The sequence below is a fragment of the Serpula lacrymans genome (genome assembly GCF_000218685.1).
Source record: "Serpula lacrymans var. lacrymans S7.9 unplaced genomic scaffold SERLAscaffold_13, whole genome shotgun sequence".
NCBI classification, from domain to species: Eukaryota; Fungi; Basidiomycota; class Agaricomycetes; order Boletales; family Serpulaceae; genus Serpula; species Serpula lacrymans.
Genome location: NW_006763302.1, coordinates 58,245 through 76,544, shown reverse-complemented (window position 1 = coordinate 76,544; position 18,300 = coordinate 58,245). Strand labels below are relative to the sequence as shown.

The 18,300-nt window shown below is 46.6% G+C and overlaps 3 protein-coding genes across 3 annotated transcripts; all 3 read right to left on the bottom strand.

Moving 5' to 3' along the window:
* Positions 1-260: 260 nt before the first annotated feature.
* SERLADRAFT_476673 (uncharacterized protein) lies at positions 261-2,497 on the bottom strand (the record flags this gene model as incomplete). Its single annotated transcript, XM_007322358.1, has 8 exons — positions 261-1,297; positions 1,386-1,603; positions 1,653-1,686; positions 1,739-1,824; positions 1,874-1,894; positions 1,957-2,047; positions 2,120-2,248; positions 2,304-2,497. The coding sequence occupies 8 exons, from the start codon at positions 2,408-2,410 to the stop codon at positions 352-354; spliced, it is 1,632 nt and encodes a 543-aa protein (XP_007322420.1).
* Positions 2,498-7,766: 5,269 nt separating this feature from the next.
* On the bottom strand, positions 7,767-14,698 carry SERLADRAFT_452568 (glycosyltransferase family 2 protein; the record flags this gene model as incomplete). The annotated part of the gene is made up of 13 exons (XM_007322357.1): positions 7,767-8,209; positions 8,263-8,914; positions 8,964-9,130; positions 9,182-9,246; positions 9,295-9,384; positions 9,446-9,469; positions 9,519-9,968; positions 10,020-10,142; positions 10,193-10,412; positions 10,462-10,816; positions 10,870-11,198; positions 11,248-14,274; positions 14,325-14,698. 13 exons carry the CDS (start codon positions 14,696-14,698, stop codon positions 8,107-8,109), a joined length of 5,979 nt encoding a protein of 1,992 aa, XP_007322419.1.
* Positions 14,699-15,134: 436 nt separating this feature from the next.
* On the bottom strand, positions 15,135-18,218 carry SERLADRAFT_441798 (uncharacterized protein; the record flags this gene model as incomplete). The annotated part of the gene is made up of 11 exons (XM_007322356.1): positions 15,135-15,190; positions 15,247-15,425; positions 15,483-15,615; positions 15,673-15,954; positions 16,010-16,218; positions 16,270-16,377; positions 16,425-16,591; positions 16,646-17,164; positions 17,221-17,706; positions 17,758-18,141; positions 18,201-18,218. 11 exons carry the CDS (start codon positions 18,216-18,218, stop codon positions 15,135-15,137), a joined length of 2,541 nt encoding a protein of 846 aa, XP_007322418.1.
* Positions 18,219-18,300: the final 82 nt, after the last annotated feature.

Here is an 18,300-nt window from a genome sequence, read left to right as displayed (position 1 = left end):
TACTTCAAGTCTCTCTGATGGCTATTACCGGAAGATCTTCGATACAAGATCGAAATTGGTCCATCAGCAAAAGGGCTTGTCATGTATATGTTGGGGAATTGCCCATGATTCTTTGACCTTGCATCTTTCGTCGCATCCTAAGTTGTATAATTATAATACTATCGTCTGCTGGTCCATGTGCATGCTGCACTCCTGACAATGTCTCCAGTAACTAAAAGAAATACTGTCAATATACCAAGCTTACGCGTAACAAGTTCAGGTACTTGGAAGCAGCTTACTAGTATTCATTATGAGGTTAAAATAATGACACGAAGGAGAGACAAACACGGGGGGTATAGTTACAAAATTATTTCAAAGTTTCGCATCTCTTTTCTTCCACGAAAGCTGCTCGGTATCCTTGCGTCTCGCATGTTTTGACCGACCGTGCCCGCCCAAGTCCCCAGCGCTGTTCATCGCTTCAAACCCGCTCCTTATATCCTCCAGTCCTCTGCCTAGACCCTTCTGTCTCTCGCTGTTGCCTGCCTTTGAGCCTTCTTTACCCCTCTCTAGATCTTCATCCACGCCGTTCTTTGTTGCTTCCAAACATCTGCCCAGATCATCCATGGATTTCCCCCCGATCATAGGAAAAGAACCCCCACCGTCCTGACCTGACTCGCTTCCGTCTGCACTGATACGTATCTTTCTTATCAAAGCATTGGACTTCTCAATTTGTTTGCGAAGCTTCTCCACCGGCTTACTCACATCACCACCTCGTCGCTCCTGCTCTACAATCCAAGCTTTATAGATATTCACCTGTTCCATGATCCACTCTATGCGCATATCAATCTTCTCCTCGATACTACCGTTTTGAGCTTTGCTAGTGGAAGGCCCCGTGGCGTTGTTAACTTTGTTTGATGCCGCGTCCTGCTTCTGTCTCTCGCCGAGTAGCTCCATCCATTCCTTACCAAGTCCTTTCCACTCCTCGACTAGTTTGGGGTCTCCCCAGCTCCCAGATCCTCCACCATCGCCCTTCTGGACTTTACTTCCACCCCCTTTACTACCTCTTCGCCCTAAACCCTTACTTGAACTTCTTTCTCGGCCCACCTTGCTAAATCCACCAAGGACCCATCTTCTCCTTAACAAGTCTTTTACAGCTCGCTCTGCATCTAGCCCTTCTGCGTCATAAGCTGCACGCAACGCACCACCACTTAGTATCGCATGAGCAATTTGCTTGGCCATGCTTGGGGCGCTAGGCGGTTGAACTTCGAAATCTGGAGTACGAGCATAACCGACCATGGCCGTGTGTATAAGAATGTTGCTGGTTGGAGGAGGGTTAATAATTGGTATATGAATTGGTGAATTCAGATGAGATTAGGGGCCATCATCCAGTTAATGAAAGGACGTACGCAGTCAGCCCGAACACAGGTTTGATGCCACCTGCTTCGCGACCTGTGAGGAAGCTGTGAACACGGACAATCCCATGTTTAGACCAGGTGTGATCTCTAGCAGTATGATATGAAACCTCGACAGTTTCGGGTTCGGATGGGAAAGGAGGGTCTGAGGAAAGAAAAGAAACAAGAGGATGCGAAAAGATAGACGCGACCTCTGATACATTAAGGATGGGCTTGAGTGGGATCAGAATACTATAAAATATGAGAGAAACTGGAACATACCTGAAGGGTTTTATCAAGGATGAGGACCACGACACTAGGCGGATCAAGGTCAGTGGTATCACATTGGTAGAACATTATATACATACGGTGTTACTATCGTTTGGTTTCCAGCCAGAAATGGCTCCATCACACACAATAGCGGCACTTTTTCTTTATCTTGAACAATTCCAACCTAGACTTGTCGTCAGAAGAATTGGAGAAGCTGGTCAAACATGCCGCACCTCTTCGAATGCCTCGCGTCTCTAGACGCCAATGAACATTGGGATTAATCCGATTTTTACTTTTATTTGATCTAGTCACTCACTGCTGTATCCTCCAAAGTCTTGTCCTGTGCCTCCACCTTCCCGCCAGGGAGGGATGTGTCTCCGGCATATGATCTCAACTCTGCTGACCGCCTAGGAAGATATTGATATGAATACGAAAAGTTAGTGTATCGTCATTCAAGTGGAACGTTGATCCATGCTGACCGGCTGAGCAACACATAGAGATCTCCTGCACGTCCGACGAATAATGGGACCAGTACTGCTGCACTTCTTGTTCGTGGAAACTTCGCTGTTGGATGGTGACTACGGTACCTGAGTAAATTCTGAATGCATCTGATAATGGCCTTTAGAGTGTGCCATTACTAGTCCCACGGTTGACCATACGTACTGTCTGGACTCTTCCTTGAGAGTCGGTAGTGCTGATTCGAAGTGGTCAAGTGGCAATCTATGATATTTCAGAAAATTAGTCTGGCGGCGGGGTATGTCGGAAGGCATCCAAAACTCGGTATCGCGGTGAATGTATAATTATGTCTCAATCACGGTGTGTCGTCAGAACCATATGGTGAGTGCCACACTATGGTTAAGAACAGTTTGGATGATCTCCCAGAGCTGTGCCAACTTTATCATGGAAACTCAGTCACCCTGGGTCATGGGACTAAGGCTGTGATCAAAATCATAATTACTTAGTGGCTCTACTTAGTGCAATGACGTATTGAAATTAGTCTCGGCTGCAGACGAGTTCAGGTGTAAGTTTTGAGATACTTATTGCAAGCTGCAACAGGACCATTTTCCGCGACTGGTCACGTTGAGCGAGAGTGACTTGAAAACGAGTAGCACCTTTGTAAGGATTACGAATACAATATGCTTTGGTATATAGCGTAAAAGCAGCACCTGAAATTGTGTGGAGATGAGGAAAAATAGATGATCGCTACATCCGATCACCTTCAACTTTCTTGTGACACACTGGACACCCTTGGTGTACTTTGGCTCGTACAACAGAAGCACTGAAGAAGTGTTAAGTAAGGTAACATTATCTTCCAATGGATTACTCACAAGGCAATTTTGCCGCTCATCCCAACCCCCACAGGATCCACCAATCCAACTCTCAGTAGACCTGGGTCTGGCTGTTCAGGTAAGTCTTCTGTGCCAGCAACGCAACAGGCGTGAGCTACATGGCGACATAGGAAGAGTAGCAGAAGATCTTGAGGCGTCCGTAATAATAATTCAGAGCACATTGGACAAGTGTTCTTAGCTACTAACTAGTCAGATCCATCTGCCCAGGTGAACTGAAATAATACGTGCCTGTGACGAAAAAGCCCCCTGTTTGGCCCTTTTGTCGTGTCTTTGCGAGATCAGAACTATCGCCGTTTAAGATTGTTTGACAACCTTCCAGTAGCGAGATTTGCAAATGAAAGTCGTGGAGAATCTTGATCAAGGCCTCTTTCAGTCCAGGTATCTCTAATCCATTCTTGATGCGTCGAATCAAGCGAATTGGATCGATCTCAGCGCCAACGTTCTCGAGTAAGCCACGGATAAATGCTGAAAAATATGTTCAAATAGTTGTCTTGTTATGTTAGAGAATATTGACTGACCAGGTCGGGTCTCCGAGTACTTCAGTAGATCTTCCCAAAGGTCATCATCACTTTGTTCTTTAGCAAATTCGATGGCCTGTATGTCGATTAGCAAGTGGATAATGGACTAACAGCGATTAAAAGCCTTACGCGGTGTACATCTCCCAGGCGTTCGATAATGAGTGTCAACGCTTTCTTGTTATTACCCATACGGCCCAACAAAAATACCATCTCAGGTACAAGGTCTCGGCCTTTGCAAACATTGTATGCCTGGTACATATCAGAACAGCTTTGAGCGTGGTATCAAAGGTGACATACCGCCTCTAGATTATAGTAACTACTCGCTCGCAGATAGTCGATCAGCCGTGGAGTAGCATATTCAGCATAGAGCGTTACCTGTAAACATGTATGTCAAACTAAAGCCACGCATGACAAAATAATACAAGCTTACTTGTAGGTCAGCAAAATCAAATGCTAAGTGAGGGTCTTTCGCGAATAGGGCGTCCAGATAGAGGAAGAGATAATATTGCCGACTTTGTAGTTGTTTCACCACGCGTGCAACCTGATGATACAATCACCGCCACCATTGAGTATCAAATGATATGAAATGCAGGAGAACGGACAGGTATGGAATGTGTGTGATCGACCAGTAAAGTAATAGCGTCGCTTTGTTCGGGGTCTACCTCTTCACCTTCTTTTCGACGTTTTTCTATGAGTTCGTAATCGAACTCTACCAGTAAAAGCGCTTGATCTTGGACATCGGTAAAGAGGTTATGTTCTCGGATTAAATCAAAGACATTGGAGCGACGAAGGCGAAGGAAGAAAGGTAAAGCTTTTCCAGGTTGACGGTTGGCAGTAAATCTAAGGAGATATGATAATCCTGTTATTAAGAAACTTGCCTTGTACCTATTAAGACTTACAGTTCGGCCAAGCATTCCATAAGCAATACGGAATCAGGTGCGCTTGTGCTCGTCGAGGAAGATGAAGGTAAGCGATCAAGCTCAGATTGAACAGCAACTATGACAGCATGAATGTCATATATTTCCCGTGGCCAATCTTTGATCATTTGCAGAAGGGCCTAATCAAGAACATCACTTTGAATCGTCGCGTAATTCTGTCAAGTTAAGAAACTCACATGTTTGTCGTGTGTTAAGAAGTGCCCAAGAACCATTTCGTACACCAAATGGCTTAGCCGAGGAGACTCGGTAGGAACATACGGGGTAATAGCCTGACAAACTGGTTATTGGCTCTGTTTCCAAAATACAAGGTCACAGGAACTTACTTGTAGTTGCGTATTCTGCGCAAAGACAAATATCCAATCTTCCCACCGTTTAGTGTCTTGGCCACAGACTTTTGGACATAGTCTAGCGGCCTTGACAAAATCACCTATATATCACACTAAGCGGGTGAAGGAAAGTATTGCACTAATATCACTGACCTTCGCCTACTAGGTGCCTGATGTAGCGTTCACCAATTTCTGTGGCATCGACTGGTGGCCCATGTGCCTCAGCCGCAGGACCATCTTCGCCCAAGTGTTCGAGTTCCTCAAGTGCTTCTTCATAGCGCTTCCGTTCAACTAACCAGGCAATGTGATCTCTGCGGTCTCTCGAACGCACAATAACGATATCCTTTGGACTCAATACCACATAGCACCTACGGTTCTTCTCGTCTTCCAATTCCCCGAGAACGTAATCGTTGCAACTCCAAGATTGGAAGCTCGAGATACTAAGAGCATCCGCTGCAAGCTCTTCCCCTGCCCTTGAAATAATTCGCAATTCCGGACGTTCAGCAGCTTTTCGAGCCTGCTGGGCCCGATCCTCGGTCATCTCGTTGCCGGATAGAAACGAGGTATCGGGTGGTTCGTAAGCGAGGATCAAAAAAGTAGTTAGAGCAGGTGGTACCGCCGATGAACCATTGGTTTTAGGGGCGCCAGGAGAAGGCATAGGGTGCGGGACAATCCCGGATATCATGCAATCAAGCTGGAAAGTAGCTGTGATCTCTACGATGAGCGATGGGAGGCTAGCCGTAGTGGAGGTGGTGGTATTGCGGGGTCGAGTTCTAATACGCGCTACTTTGATGTAATCTGCCCATCCTATGAGAATAGTAGAGTCGTCCTGCCAGTGGAGAGTACATTTGAATAGATCTGCCCTTGGACTACCTGCAGGGCGATCGATGAAAGTGATTCGTGACTGAGAGACAGTGTCGTAAATTTTGACTCCCTGTAGGGAAGCATGACTGATAGTCAGTTACCAGTGTAAGACAGGGCTGTGGCAATCCTCTTACCAAATCATTGGCCCATGCTATTAGGTGATCTCTCCAGCGCACATGCCAAATAGGTCCTTCTCCTGAATGCAGGACGGTCTCCTTGTGGCCAAGCCAGCCTTTCTCGCGCAAAACAAGAGAGCCAGCCATTCCGCCACAAACAAACGCCCTACTATTTCGCCTAGCGAACTCGGGGTCTAAAGCTACTGTCCGCATGGGGCGTTTCAGATCAAATGCATAAGATTCTGGTGTAGTCAACGAGTGGATAACCACCTGTCCTGATGTCACAAATTATTAGCAAAAGGATTCATTTGAACATAATAGCTCTAATCACCGTCCATGGAAGCAGTTGCGACAAAATCTGCGGACGCATCCAAGGACATGTCACAAACGGAAGCCTGGTGAGGCTTAAATGACTTGATTCGCTTGCCCGTCAAGTCCAGTATATGGACGATACCGCTGTGCGTTCCGAGTGCCTAAACAAGAACGCCAGTGAATTAGTCTCGTGGCTCATGTTATAATGTGAGCATATTACCAGCAGCTTATTTGATATGGCCATGGCCGAAGCTGAATCCTTTTTAAGCAAGTCGTTGAGGGAACCGCCAATTCGCTCGTATTTGAGAGCTGGCTCGTCGTCGTCGTCGTCGTCATCTTCGTCGTCCTCGTCCTCGTCATATTCACTTGAGCGTTCGTCCTCCTGACCTTCCTTTCCTGTCTCCTCGCCGTCGCTACCCTCTTGTTCATCAGAGAAGTCTGACTCGTGTTGCTCTGCTTCTATCTTCTCCAGTTCGTGTGAGTCCTTGACGATTGCAGCACCATTAGCATGCGACACATGATCCTCGCTTCCGTGTTCTGAAAGGGATTCGGAGCCCTCATGTTCGTCTTGGTTGCTGGAATCTTCGTTCTCTGAGACATGGGCTGATTCTGAGGACATTAGGACATTGAACTTGAAACGCGCGCCTTTGGGCAGACTCTGCGGGTATGTTTAGTTCGGAAAGCAATTCCCATTTGCGGTACCGTGCGAAGTTTATGTACACCGACCGTGATGGTCATCGAAAGCAGGTAGGTCCCTGTCTGGTAGTCACCCCTGGTCTGGCCTTTCTCCTGAGCCAGATATCACGATTTGAAACGACAGCATGCAGGGGGTCACTTCATCATGTACCCGTATCTGACGGACGGACTTCCGTACAGTCTGGAATGTACCTTGACTGAGGCACTGTATACGTTCAAGCAGTATAAAGGGTATGCTATCCTCTAATACTAACCCGCGTAAACAACCTGCAGACTCAGCACGGTATAGACCATGGTTTTAAATCTTTTGGCACCAGTTCTGGTTGCCTTGGTAGCAGTCTCTCCACTTTCACGAGCGCAATGTCCTGCCTCGCAACCCAATTATCTCTGTTGCACCTCTCTTGAACCATATAGCGACAACTCATATGTCTGGGAAAACATCTGCGGCTTTACTGAACCTGCCACCACACCCATAGGCTCTTTGTGCGATACCACCATCTCCTGGTATGCTGAATAGTTTGTTTATTCTCTTTAACGTCTTATTCCTTACTACTTGCGTTTCATCTCCCAGTTCTCAGTATTCGCTTTGTTGCGAAAGCCTTAATAGTGAGTGTACTAACATTTGTATACTCGCTCTCATCAAGCTGACGCTGTATTCCCGTATGAAGGTTGTCCTTCAGACCCTGATGGTCCCGTTGGGATTAACTGTACATCACTGACTTAAACATGTACTTAGACGTCTCTCCTTGAGCTATGGTAGGTTGAGTCTTCTATCACCTGTTTCAATCTCTGATTGTACACCTCGCGATACGCCCTGTTCGTGGCTTTAGCAGTTTAGTAACTTGTTAGTACTTGAAATCATGTTCTTACTGTGCATCGATATCTCCCTGAGTAGAACATCACATATATGGTGAGGCAAGACCCTAGAATTCACCAGAGACAGATCCTAGCCACCGTCTCTGAAGTAACGCATGAGGTGGTTGAGTATTGTGTTCACCTGCATCGGATTAAGGTAAAATTTTGAGATTGTATATGAAAAGATACACCAACTCCTGGATGTATCAGTCCCCTATCCAGGGAGATTATAGTAGTAAGATAATGCTATCGTCCGTACCGAACGTGTCCAAGAAATCTATTACAACGTTAAATTGACCTGAGGAGCGAAGGATGCTGAAATTGGAAATGCGAAAGCTAGTTGACTAAAAGATCGATAACAAAGGAAAGTGCAGTTCAACGTGAAGAAGATGAATAAGGTTTAAAAGTTCAGGGCAAGTCCAGGGCAAGTTTTCAGGCTCTACTCATAGAAGAAGAAAAAAAGAAGATAAGATCTTGTAATGGGATTACCCTCTACGACTGGGAAAGGATTTTGTCTATCGACTGATTTAAGAAGTCTTTTCTTAATGTCAAGTCAGCCTTGGGGAAACGAGCCATGATCGCCTCGCGTGCAGTCCTGAGAATCTTGTGAGTATTTATTTTACTGTACTGGAACGATGGCGGACTTACTTCTTCGTGACTGTCATTAGATCCTGAGTGCTCAAATAGTTTCGCAATGCATTGAATAAGTCGTCATCTGTTGGATCCGTAATCATGCTTGGACCCGCGAAAGGATTAACAGATGTTGCCATGGAAAATGTTGATATCGGTCGCGCATCTCCTATCGCAGGCAAAGCTCCATATCCACCAGTTTGTGAACCCGATCCAGTGAACATGTTCATATTCGTCATCACCGTCGTACGTGGATCCACAGGCATCATCCCATACATACTACCAGTGTGTTGGTATCCCATCGGAGGCATGTGTATAGGTACTTGTCCGCCATAGTCGGAACCAGCCGCAGAACCAGGACCTCCGCTGAATGGCATAAATGGTATCTGGGGGAGCCCGTATTGGGAGACGGGAGGCTGCCCACCATATTGCGAACCGCCGTGTCGAGACCCGTGGCTATGCTGTGAGTTGGCCATGTGCGGTAGGCGGATATTGGGGTTCGACGTGTTGCTCAAGGTTAGATTGGTATCTCGATAATAATCGCCTCCTTCTGAAGGATGGAAGCTGTGGGGTGACCCTTTGCGTGAAGGAAGGAATCGTGACTGAGGTTTGCTATAACCAGTTTCCTGAGATCGATGAGACCCGGTCTCCCAAGCTTCAGCTTCGTATTCTTTGGCGAATATAAGTTTACATTAATTCACATCCAGCTCTGCGCTCACCACTAAATTTCTTGAGAGGAATCATGGACTCGTCAAATCTTTCATCCTCGTTCATAACGACCTTCTTGTTCCCGCCCTCACCGATGACAACACGAGTATTACCCCATGTAAAGTCATCCATGCACCAGAAGGAATAGACGGGCAGAAATAGACTGTACACCGGATAACTGTAATAAAACTATATAAGAATGAAAAATAGCAAGTCGAGGGAAACCTACGAAATGAGGTACACTACCATCCAGCCAACTAACATGAATTCTCGTTTGATGATGAAAATCAAGGCCTGTGCACCATTAATAGGTGCGTTTTGATATCAATCTTTGACACTCACTTGTAACCCATAGGTGATTCCTAGCATGATAATGGAAATGATGGGCAATGCCGCATTACCAGTAGCAACGACGACCACCAGGTAAACCAACTATCACGTATCATTGATGAGCTTGATTAAACCAGGAAGGAAATCGAGAGAAAAAGCTTACATATACCACAGTGGCCGGTAATATCTAGATCACAGGTTCAGGAATGGCGATATAAGAAGAATAAAATACGTACGATAGTGCCCAAAAGATCAATAAAGACAAAGAAGCGCATGGAGAAACAGCAGAACCCGCAGAGCTCAGGTAACAATATTAATTCGCACAAGTTGTGAACGGTAGAATTGATCCATCGCCGACGCTGAGAGAATAAAACTCGCCAAGACTCGGGAGCCATAGTATGTGCAACGGCATCAGGAGAAAATTTCGTCTTGAAGGTTGGGAAATGTTTGAGCAACAAAGTCGTCAAAAAGCGATCTTCACCCAGAGAAAATAGGTTCTTCTTGTGTAGGGTGTCGACGTTCCCCTCAGCATACTCGTCAATGATACGATTGGATATGATGATCGGTCTACCCTTATCAGCGGTACGGATTCGATAAAGAGAGAAACATCCAGGGAGACATGACACTGATCCAAACAAGCTCTCGAATGCCTTAGAGAGATGATGGGATATGTAATACTCGTAGACCTACAGTATGTTGCGTTAATGGGGGTCAACCATGGGCAAGACGGACCCTACCTGAATCATAGTCCACCAGGATCCTTCCTCATTCATCAATTTAGTCTCGCCACATATGCCTATGATGCTGGAATCATCTGCAGCACAAGCCACTAGACGATTCAAAGAGTCTGGTGTAACACTCTGTAAAACCGTTAGCAATTAACAGGACGAGGAAATGGTTAAATATTCACTGTGTCAGCATCTATGGTGAAGATATATTCGTAGAAGGCAGGATCAATGCCGATAACATTCCTCATCTGGTGGTAAATCTCCAATTCCAGTGGCGACATCGGAGCATCGAAATGGACTCGATTGAGATAGTGCATCAATAGTATTTGACTGTCACGTTTTCCTCGGTTTCCTGGCTTTGAGCGCTCCGTGGGCTTTCCTACTTTTACAACGACCATGTATCTAGATACCGTGTTACAAATAATGTCACGATTGACCAAAACTCACTTACGGCACGACGTGACCTTCGAACTCATACAAACCGGAATATACCTTGCCATAATTCAGCTGCTTCGAGCCTTCGCCAATGGATTTGAAGAGAAGCGGCTCGGGATCAAGCTTGGGATCAACTCCAAGTATATCCAACACGATACGGGGAGTCGTCCTATCGTTTCCACTACCGATGATGTTACCGTCGCAGATAATGAACATCAGCTTTCGTTTGTCGTCGTAGTTCAGAGCGGCCAATGAATCAATAGTCCGGCGAAGCGAATCTTCACTTTCGGTGTAACATGGGACCTGACAAAGGACGAATTTATCGAGCATTTCCGGGGATCGTTTTCCGGTAAGTTGCAAGGCAGAAAGAACTAAGGGAAAAGGTTAGATAGATAGTAAGACAATACAAATGTAAACCACCGACATTTCAAAGCAATTGAGGCACATAGAATACTCGTGAAAACCAACAGCAAGTAGTTTTGTACTTGGCACCTTGCAGTCTTGCGGAAATCCGTCTCACCAAGATAAAACATATTCTTGAGGCAATTTACATTTTGCGCAGCCGTATTAGGATCCATGCCAGCGAGCACTTGGTTCAGAGAACTAGTGACATCTTGACCCGCCTGTTGCTTGAAAACTGATGCGACATTGTTGTCCAAAAATTGATATAGATTGGTAGCACCTTGATTGATGGTGACAGTATTGACGTAATCCGTTAGGTCGTAAATGCTTCCTTCCCAGATAGCCCACAGCCTAGTAAAGGTTCAGTACAAACACTGAATAACCGGTAAAAGAATCATACCGCTGAATATTTTGATCCTGGGCCTGAGAAGCGATAACATTAGTGTCCCAAACTAAAGGACCTTTGCGGTATTGCTTAATCTTCGGGAGGAAAACGCTAGTATACCAGTCAGATTGATCTAGTAAGGTATTCTGTGCGGACTGCGTTGCACCGGAATTGTGCATTGCCGTTTGTACGGTTGGGGTGAAGTTTTTGTATGTTAGTTGAAGAGTCGGTTGTGAAACAAGGCCCGGGCAAGCCAGTATCAACGGCGGAGGGAAGTAGTCTGTCAATTCCTGCCCAGCAAGCTGATCCAAGGTATCTACTGAGTTACTTGCTATACCGGATATATCACTGTGGTCGCCATGGATGAAATTCGAAACATCATAAACTTGACCTTGAATAGCCACCCAATAATCACTGTTCCCTGTATGCTGAGCGACTTCATTTGTAGACCAAACCTTGTCGAAATTAGGACAAAGGAGACGACCAAATTCCACGATGTAGAAGATGACAAGCACGTTCATGAGGAAGATGAGCATGAAAATCGTGACCTTTTCTCGCCATGCTAGTCGGATATCAGGTCGCTTCATGCGTCCTACGTGATGGAGAACGAAAGAAGGTATCAGTCCAGTGAAACCCCAGACCAGATAAAGCCACATGCGACGGGCGCGACTGGTGGGCATCTCCTCTACAGCAGCAGGAGCTGGATTGACTATCATGCCTCCTTCCTTGGAAAGAAACGGGGGTGTTCTGTCACCAGCTTCGCCTTTCTTATCCCACTCCGAACCCCATCCGTCGTCGGCATCGCTATAAGCAGGAGCTCCTGCAGCAGGCGTCGAAGGACCGTTCAGACCGTAGGCAGCGCTTTGGTTAGCTTCACGGTATTGAGAGCCATTGCTACCCCTACGAGCAACCAGCAAATTGTCGTGGCTCTCATTGTAAAAGCTCCCATTACCTCCGCCACCACCTTCCGTATGGGTGTACTCCGTCCCATCGTCAGCCATGCTTTCCTCGTCATCTCCCCCGTCACGCAAGGCTCTTCGTTGCTCTTTCTCGACAACTCTTAGACCATCTTCGACCATTTTCCAAGCACTATATGACACCCATATCATCCTATGCCCAACAACGAAATCGACCCCGTCTCTCCAACCGTTCGCAGCCGCGCATTGGCGTATTCGCTCTTGCTCGGAGCCTCGCATGGTTGGGACATACCTGTCGCAGAACTCAGATAACTCAAGATCTGCAACGTACTCAACGCTGCGTTTGGCCACCAAATCAGGTATAAGAAGGGACCGAACTTGTGCCTTCACTCGTCGCTTGTCGAAAGAGTTGGGAGAGCTAGAATCGTTGGGACGAATACAGGATATAGTCCATAAGCGGGTACGATCGAGACTGGAGAAAATCTCTGATAGGGTGTGGTTCATTTGTGTAGTAACTGTGTATATTTTGGTCGGATCAAGTCTAGCGTGCTCTTCCTTATTTATCACAGGAGAACGAGCTGGAATCGGTGTGGGTTGGCGCAGTGGTCGAGAAGATACCTGAGCTTGAACGATTATGGCCTCATCTTTTGAGTGTCTCTCTACTGCCAAAGAAGGACCGGAAACAAGCTTGGATACAAAGGAGTCGGTAGAATTGCGCAGCAACGTGACAAATGCGCAATCGAGCAGATCAGAATCTTTTTCGATGAAATCGGTGATGTCGTACGAGCAATTGCCAGCATAATGGTTGATACCAAAGAGATTTCTCTCGTTAGCACCTCCAATGCTGGGACTGGCCACAAATGATGTATGAACACCGAGCTTAGCGACGAGGTCCTGCAACAAATCCTCGTCTTTGTTTTCCCCTGCTTTTCCAGACTTGAAAGCCGAACAGGCTTTGCTTGTGAGCCCTATGAGACCTCCTGGCTTGCGAGTAGCCTTCTCACTCAGCTGCGCACCTCTCAATAGTTCGACGCACGCCGAATTGTCCATGATAGTAACCGCGGGTAAGGGGGCACCATCACCAGTGATATGGCCGTTATACCCCACAGAATCTTCGAAAGTATTCCGCAACACATATGAGTGTACCATTTCATCAGCAAAGTTGATAGCAAATTCGTCGAATGCATTTTGACCATAAGCAGAAACCAAAGGTGCAGAACCGGTAAACGCCATAGAGCCTGTTCCAGTAGGTCCACGAGTCTGGAATCCAGGCTGATCAAACATGAGTATCTGAGTGGAAGGAAGTACATCCTTGTTTGCTGATACAATCTTGTGATTGGCTGTCTCGACCACAAAAGCAAAGAGAATGGCATATAGGTCGCGTACAAATGAATCACGTTGGGCAGCGCTCTGTTCGGCATTGAGCAACACGGTGTATAGTTCCTTACGAACGTAATTCGTCTTGTTGGTGAGCGTCTGAGTGAGGTCCTCTGAAGACACGCCCAACAAACGTGCGATTTGGTCTAATACTTGAGTGTTTGCCACGTAAGCGGATACGTCTCTAGCATCTGCTTCGGTGAATTGCAGATTCCCGAGCAGGAGAATGACCACGAGAAGAGTGAATATGGACGTCATATGTTTAGACTTGAAGCCTAGAGTTTTCATAGCCGCGCGAAGCTCTTCCATAGAGATGGCATCATCGCTAAATGGACCAGAGGGAAGGCGATAGCACCCAGAGGAAGCGAGAAGCGCATAATCAGATGGGTCTTCAAGGTTGAAAATATCCCGTTCCTCTGGAGTAGCACCAGCTAAGAATTGATAAAAAACGTGGTAAGAGCGTTCCTCGTGTGAAAGTCGGACAAGCCGAGATTTGTCCAGTCCAAATGCAAGGACTTTCGCAGATTCGATGCGACCACGGTCATTGAAATGGAGCTCGAGATAACGGCTGTGACGCGATGCATTTGGATTCATGAGAGTTTTCACATTTCCGAACGCGTCGAGAAGAGGTCCCAATGCCTTCACCTGATCTGCGACTCTCAACTCCTTCTTCGAGTGAGCCGACAGTCGAAGGAGCTGGTTCAGAATCAAGCGACTGCTAGAGGATTTTCCGGAACCTGTAATACCCCTGCAAAGTGATCAGTCGTCGAGTGGAGCTGGGTAACATTGGAAATCTACCTGGTCAGAACAGACTGCGACTCGTTTCTTCGTCTCATAAGAAGATACATCTTCGCTGCAAGCTCATATACATGAGGTTGAAGGGATTTGGAAGCATCCACGAGAGGTAGACTAGTGTCTTTGTAACACCGCTCCTCATACTCCTTCGCGTTGATGTCGTTGACATTGGCTAGTGTTTTGTACGGGTTAACGACTAAAAGATTGGTTGTCCCAATTCTTGTGTAAGGTAAATCAGCGCGAAAGCGAGTGTTGAGAACGGTGAGGATAACGTCGTCGGATGGATAGACTATCGCAGACGACGACGAAGAAACAAGGTGGACGAGGTCACCGGAACTAACAGCATGGGTGGATAGCGAGGCCGATGCTGAGGCCATTGGGCCAGAAATGAGAGACTTTTAGAGAGAAAATTGCAGGAAAGAGAGGAAAGAACGAGAAAAGCTGACTGGCTGTCGCAGGTTGCAGCTGCGAGCGAATGAAACGAGGCTGAACAAAGCTAGACAAAACAAATTACAAGCTTGGTGGTGCCAGCCTGTCTTGGCCTCTCTTCTTTCGGCTCGCAATTCGGCCTAGGCCCAGGTCGCCGTGAAACCGCCCGGTATACATGGTAGCCATTGAATTGCCCAGCGATTTTGCAGGTCAGGAGTATCCATTGGTGCACGATCAAGAGCTCAGCACAGACGTAGCGCACAGAAGGATCGAGGTATGATGACAGGAATTAGACTTTTTTGCGCAGCAGATCAAAAAAGAAAACTGTGCTATAAGTAGATCACAAAATGTCTCAATCTCGAGGTAATACAGGGTCATGCGAGGTCATGCGTCTACTAAAATACCATCATCACTCGGAGAGGGCGCTTCACCCGGTGTCACTGCCCATAGCACAGCAATCAGCACGCCTCGTGATGTCGTGTGAGAATATACGCACCGAGAGTGCCGTTTGGAAGTATGGTTGATCGTGTATCTACCTCACGGCTCAATGCCTCTTCCCACCCCTCCTCGAATAGCCCTGTGTTTTCTGAAGGATGGGCAATCGCAGCAGCAATCTTCGGCCTATTTTTAGTTTTCAGCTCTTCACGCCATGTGTCCACAATCTTTGGCACTTCGCTGTGACAAATCCAGATCAACTACCACCGTTTTCTAGAAACTTAGTTGAGAACAAACCTCGGTGCGTATGTCCGTGCAAACAATGCAGCTTCAGGCGTGCGATTCGTCTTCAGCAAAAGGTCGACACATGACTTGGCATCCCCAAGCTGGAAGAGCGTTGCAAATGCAAGATTGTTCGCGCCCTTTTGTTCTGGAAAGGTCCCGATCAGCAAATAAAATCGGATGCGTAAGCACGAAATCGACCCACCGGCCATGACAGCAAGTTTCTGAAGACCATCTCGATCGCCGGTTGAAAGCAACAAGAGCATAAGTGCATTGATGTCACCCGCTTTCTCGAAGGCTTCGCGTGCAAGGTCAAACCTCCACACCGCTAGCGCTCGATCACCGAGAGCTTTCCATTTTGCTTCGGCCTCTACATCAGGCACTGAACGAGCAATTTCCAATGCCGAATCAAGATCGTCAAGCTGGAGCGATAGGTCAAACTTGTGATCGGGGTCTGTAGTGACCTGTAGGGCGAGCTCCTTCATATCTACGATTTTTGGTTTCAACGCAGCAATCATGCGAGTAAGCTACGAATCACTGACCTCTTAGCTCTAAGAAGCGAGCGACTTTATTCAATTGTTCCTTGGGAAGAGTTGGCAATATCTCTGCAGCACCATCCATGTCACCACGCAGGACGGCCGTTTGATATTCCACGACGCTCAAAGACAGAGAATAACTGAATATTTTCATGTCCTTGTCTGCAAGATACACTCGGTTGTGTGATGGAATATAGCCTAGTATATACATGGATCTGGGAGGACATGGTGAGTATAAGTTATCTGTTCGATTAAAGTAGACGTACGTGTCTGAGGGGCTAATTGTATATGATTCACTACCAACGAAATAGTTTAATCTGTTGCCAACGGTGGTGTAAATGAAGCAGTCGCCTATCCACTTGGCTGTTTTGACACTGTAGCGATGTTAGCCGCAGAAGGATAATATCGAAGATAAACACACTTGTCCGGAATTTCTGCGACGACCTCAAAGGCCTCCTCAATACCCTCGTCAGTGACTTCGGCCCCTTCCTCTAATTTTGCATTGTATGCATCACGATCAAAACGGAGCACATAGAAAGAGTCATCAGAGGTGATAGCAACTAGCGAGCCTGTGCCTGACCAGAATATCTACGAGGCGCAAGACATGAGATTTACGAAAGAGAACAAAGAAACGACGCTCACATTTTTGGCATCAACGTCTATTCTTCGCACAACCTCTCCAGTCTCCCAATCCCAAAATAGCACAAATCCTTTGCCTCTGGCACCCAAGAGTGGACCACCATGAAGGGACTCCACAGACCAACTACCGACTCCTTTCATCAAAGGGCTGCCTCGTTCTTTGAAGTTTTTATACACCCTTAATTTGACTCTGGTTTCTAACACCGCATATGTATTGGAATCGTTTGCCCAAGCAAATGATATACCATTGCCGAACGATTTGTTGCGCCACGCTAGCGCGGTATAAATGATATACTCTCCATCTCCAACCACGGTTACAAAACGACCATTTGGCGAGTGAATGAGAGACGTAGCAAAGATTTCAGTGTTGCCTATTTCTTTGATTGAGAGGGGTATGCGAGTGCCTTCTGGCGTAGTGTCGTCTTGCAATGTTTGAAGGTTTCCTGATAGGACCTCTTGGTTACGGGTGTATATGAGTTTCCCAGACGGGTCCATGCTAAATGTGGGTTCGTCACGACCGAGCTAGATAAGTAGCATGAATGCACGATATCAGATGACAGATTTTGAGGTAAACGAACCTTGATAACGACAATTCCTTCATCAAAACCAACCGCAACTTCGTTCGCGTCTTTGCGTAGGGATACGCACCAAGCACGCTCCAGCGCATAGCTTAAGGTGTTCTCCAACCGATATGTACCACCATTCCAGATTTTCACTGTCCCATCTTCACTTCCACTGATTATGATGGGCAGATTCGGATGGAAAACAGCAAACGAAGGGTTATTCGTATGACCCTCCATAGTCTGCACGCAACTTTTGCTGAGATAGTCCCAAATCTTGATGGTTTTGTCGTCACCCGTGGTCACAAGGTAAGGCTTGTCTGATCCAGGATAGAAATCGACATAATTCACGCCTTTATCATGAGCATCCATGGTGAAATTGGCACTAGGAGAACCAAGAGACCACATCTTAACAGTTCGGTCAAGACATGCGGACGCAAAGGTATTTGCATCTTTGGGATTGAAAGTAATGTTCATTATATAGTGCGTATGTCCTTCGTAGATCTTTTGGAAGATATCAGGTGAATCCATAAATACAGATCATATGACACTCACTTGAATGCACTTCCATTGTTTGTCCCAGTCCCAGGCCTTGATCGTCATATCATCACTTCCGGTAAGCACGATGCTTGCGGTAGGATGAACGGTAAGGCATCGAATGTAGTCGGGATGAGCCTCGAATGCAGCGACCTTCTCGTGAGTGTTGTAGTTGAAGACGCGAAGCTGGAAGTCGTCCGAACCGGCCACAAACCAGTTTTTGCGTGCAATAAACTTGACACAGCGTACAGGGACCGTTGAAACCTCAAAGGTCTTAATCAAGGCGCCAGTCTCGTGATTGTATATGTTCACCGAACCATTATAGAGACCTGTCAGTAGCCAGGGCTCCGTTGGGTGAAAGTCAGCGCCTTTCACGCGGTCTGAGCGAGAAAACAGTTTTCGCTGATCCAAGAGTGTTCAGTATCCAATGTATCAAAACCGTTGATTCATACTTCACTCACGTTGACATCAAACAACATACTGAGCGGGCCAGTTCACCTTTTCTATAAATTTGGAAGGTCGTGGTGACGAGTGATATTGAGGGTAGAGCATCACAGCCAC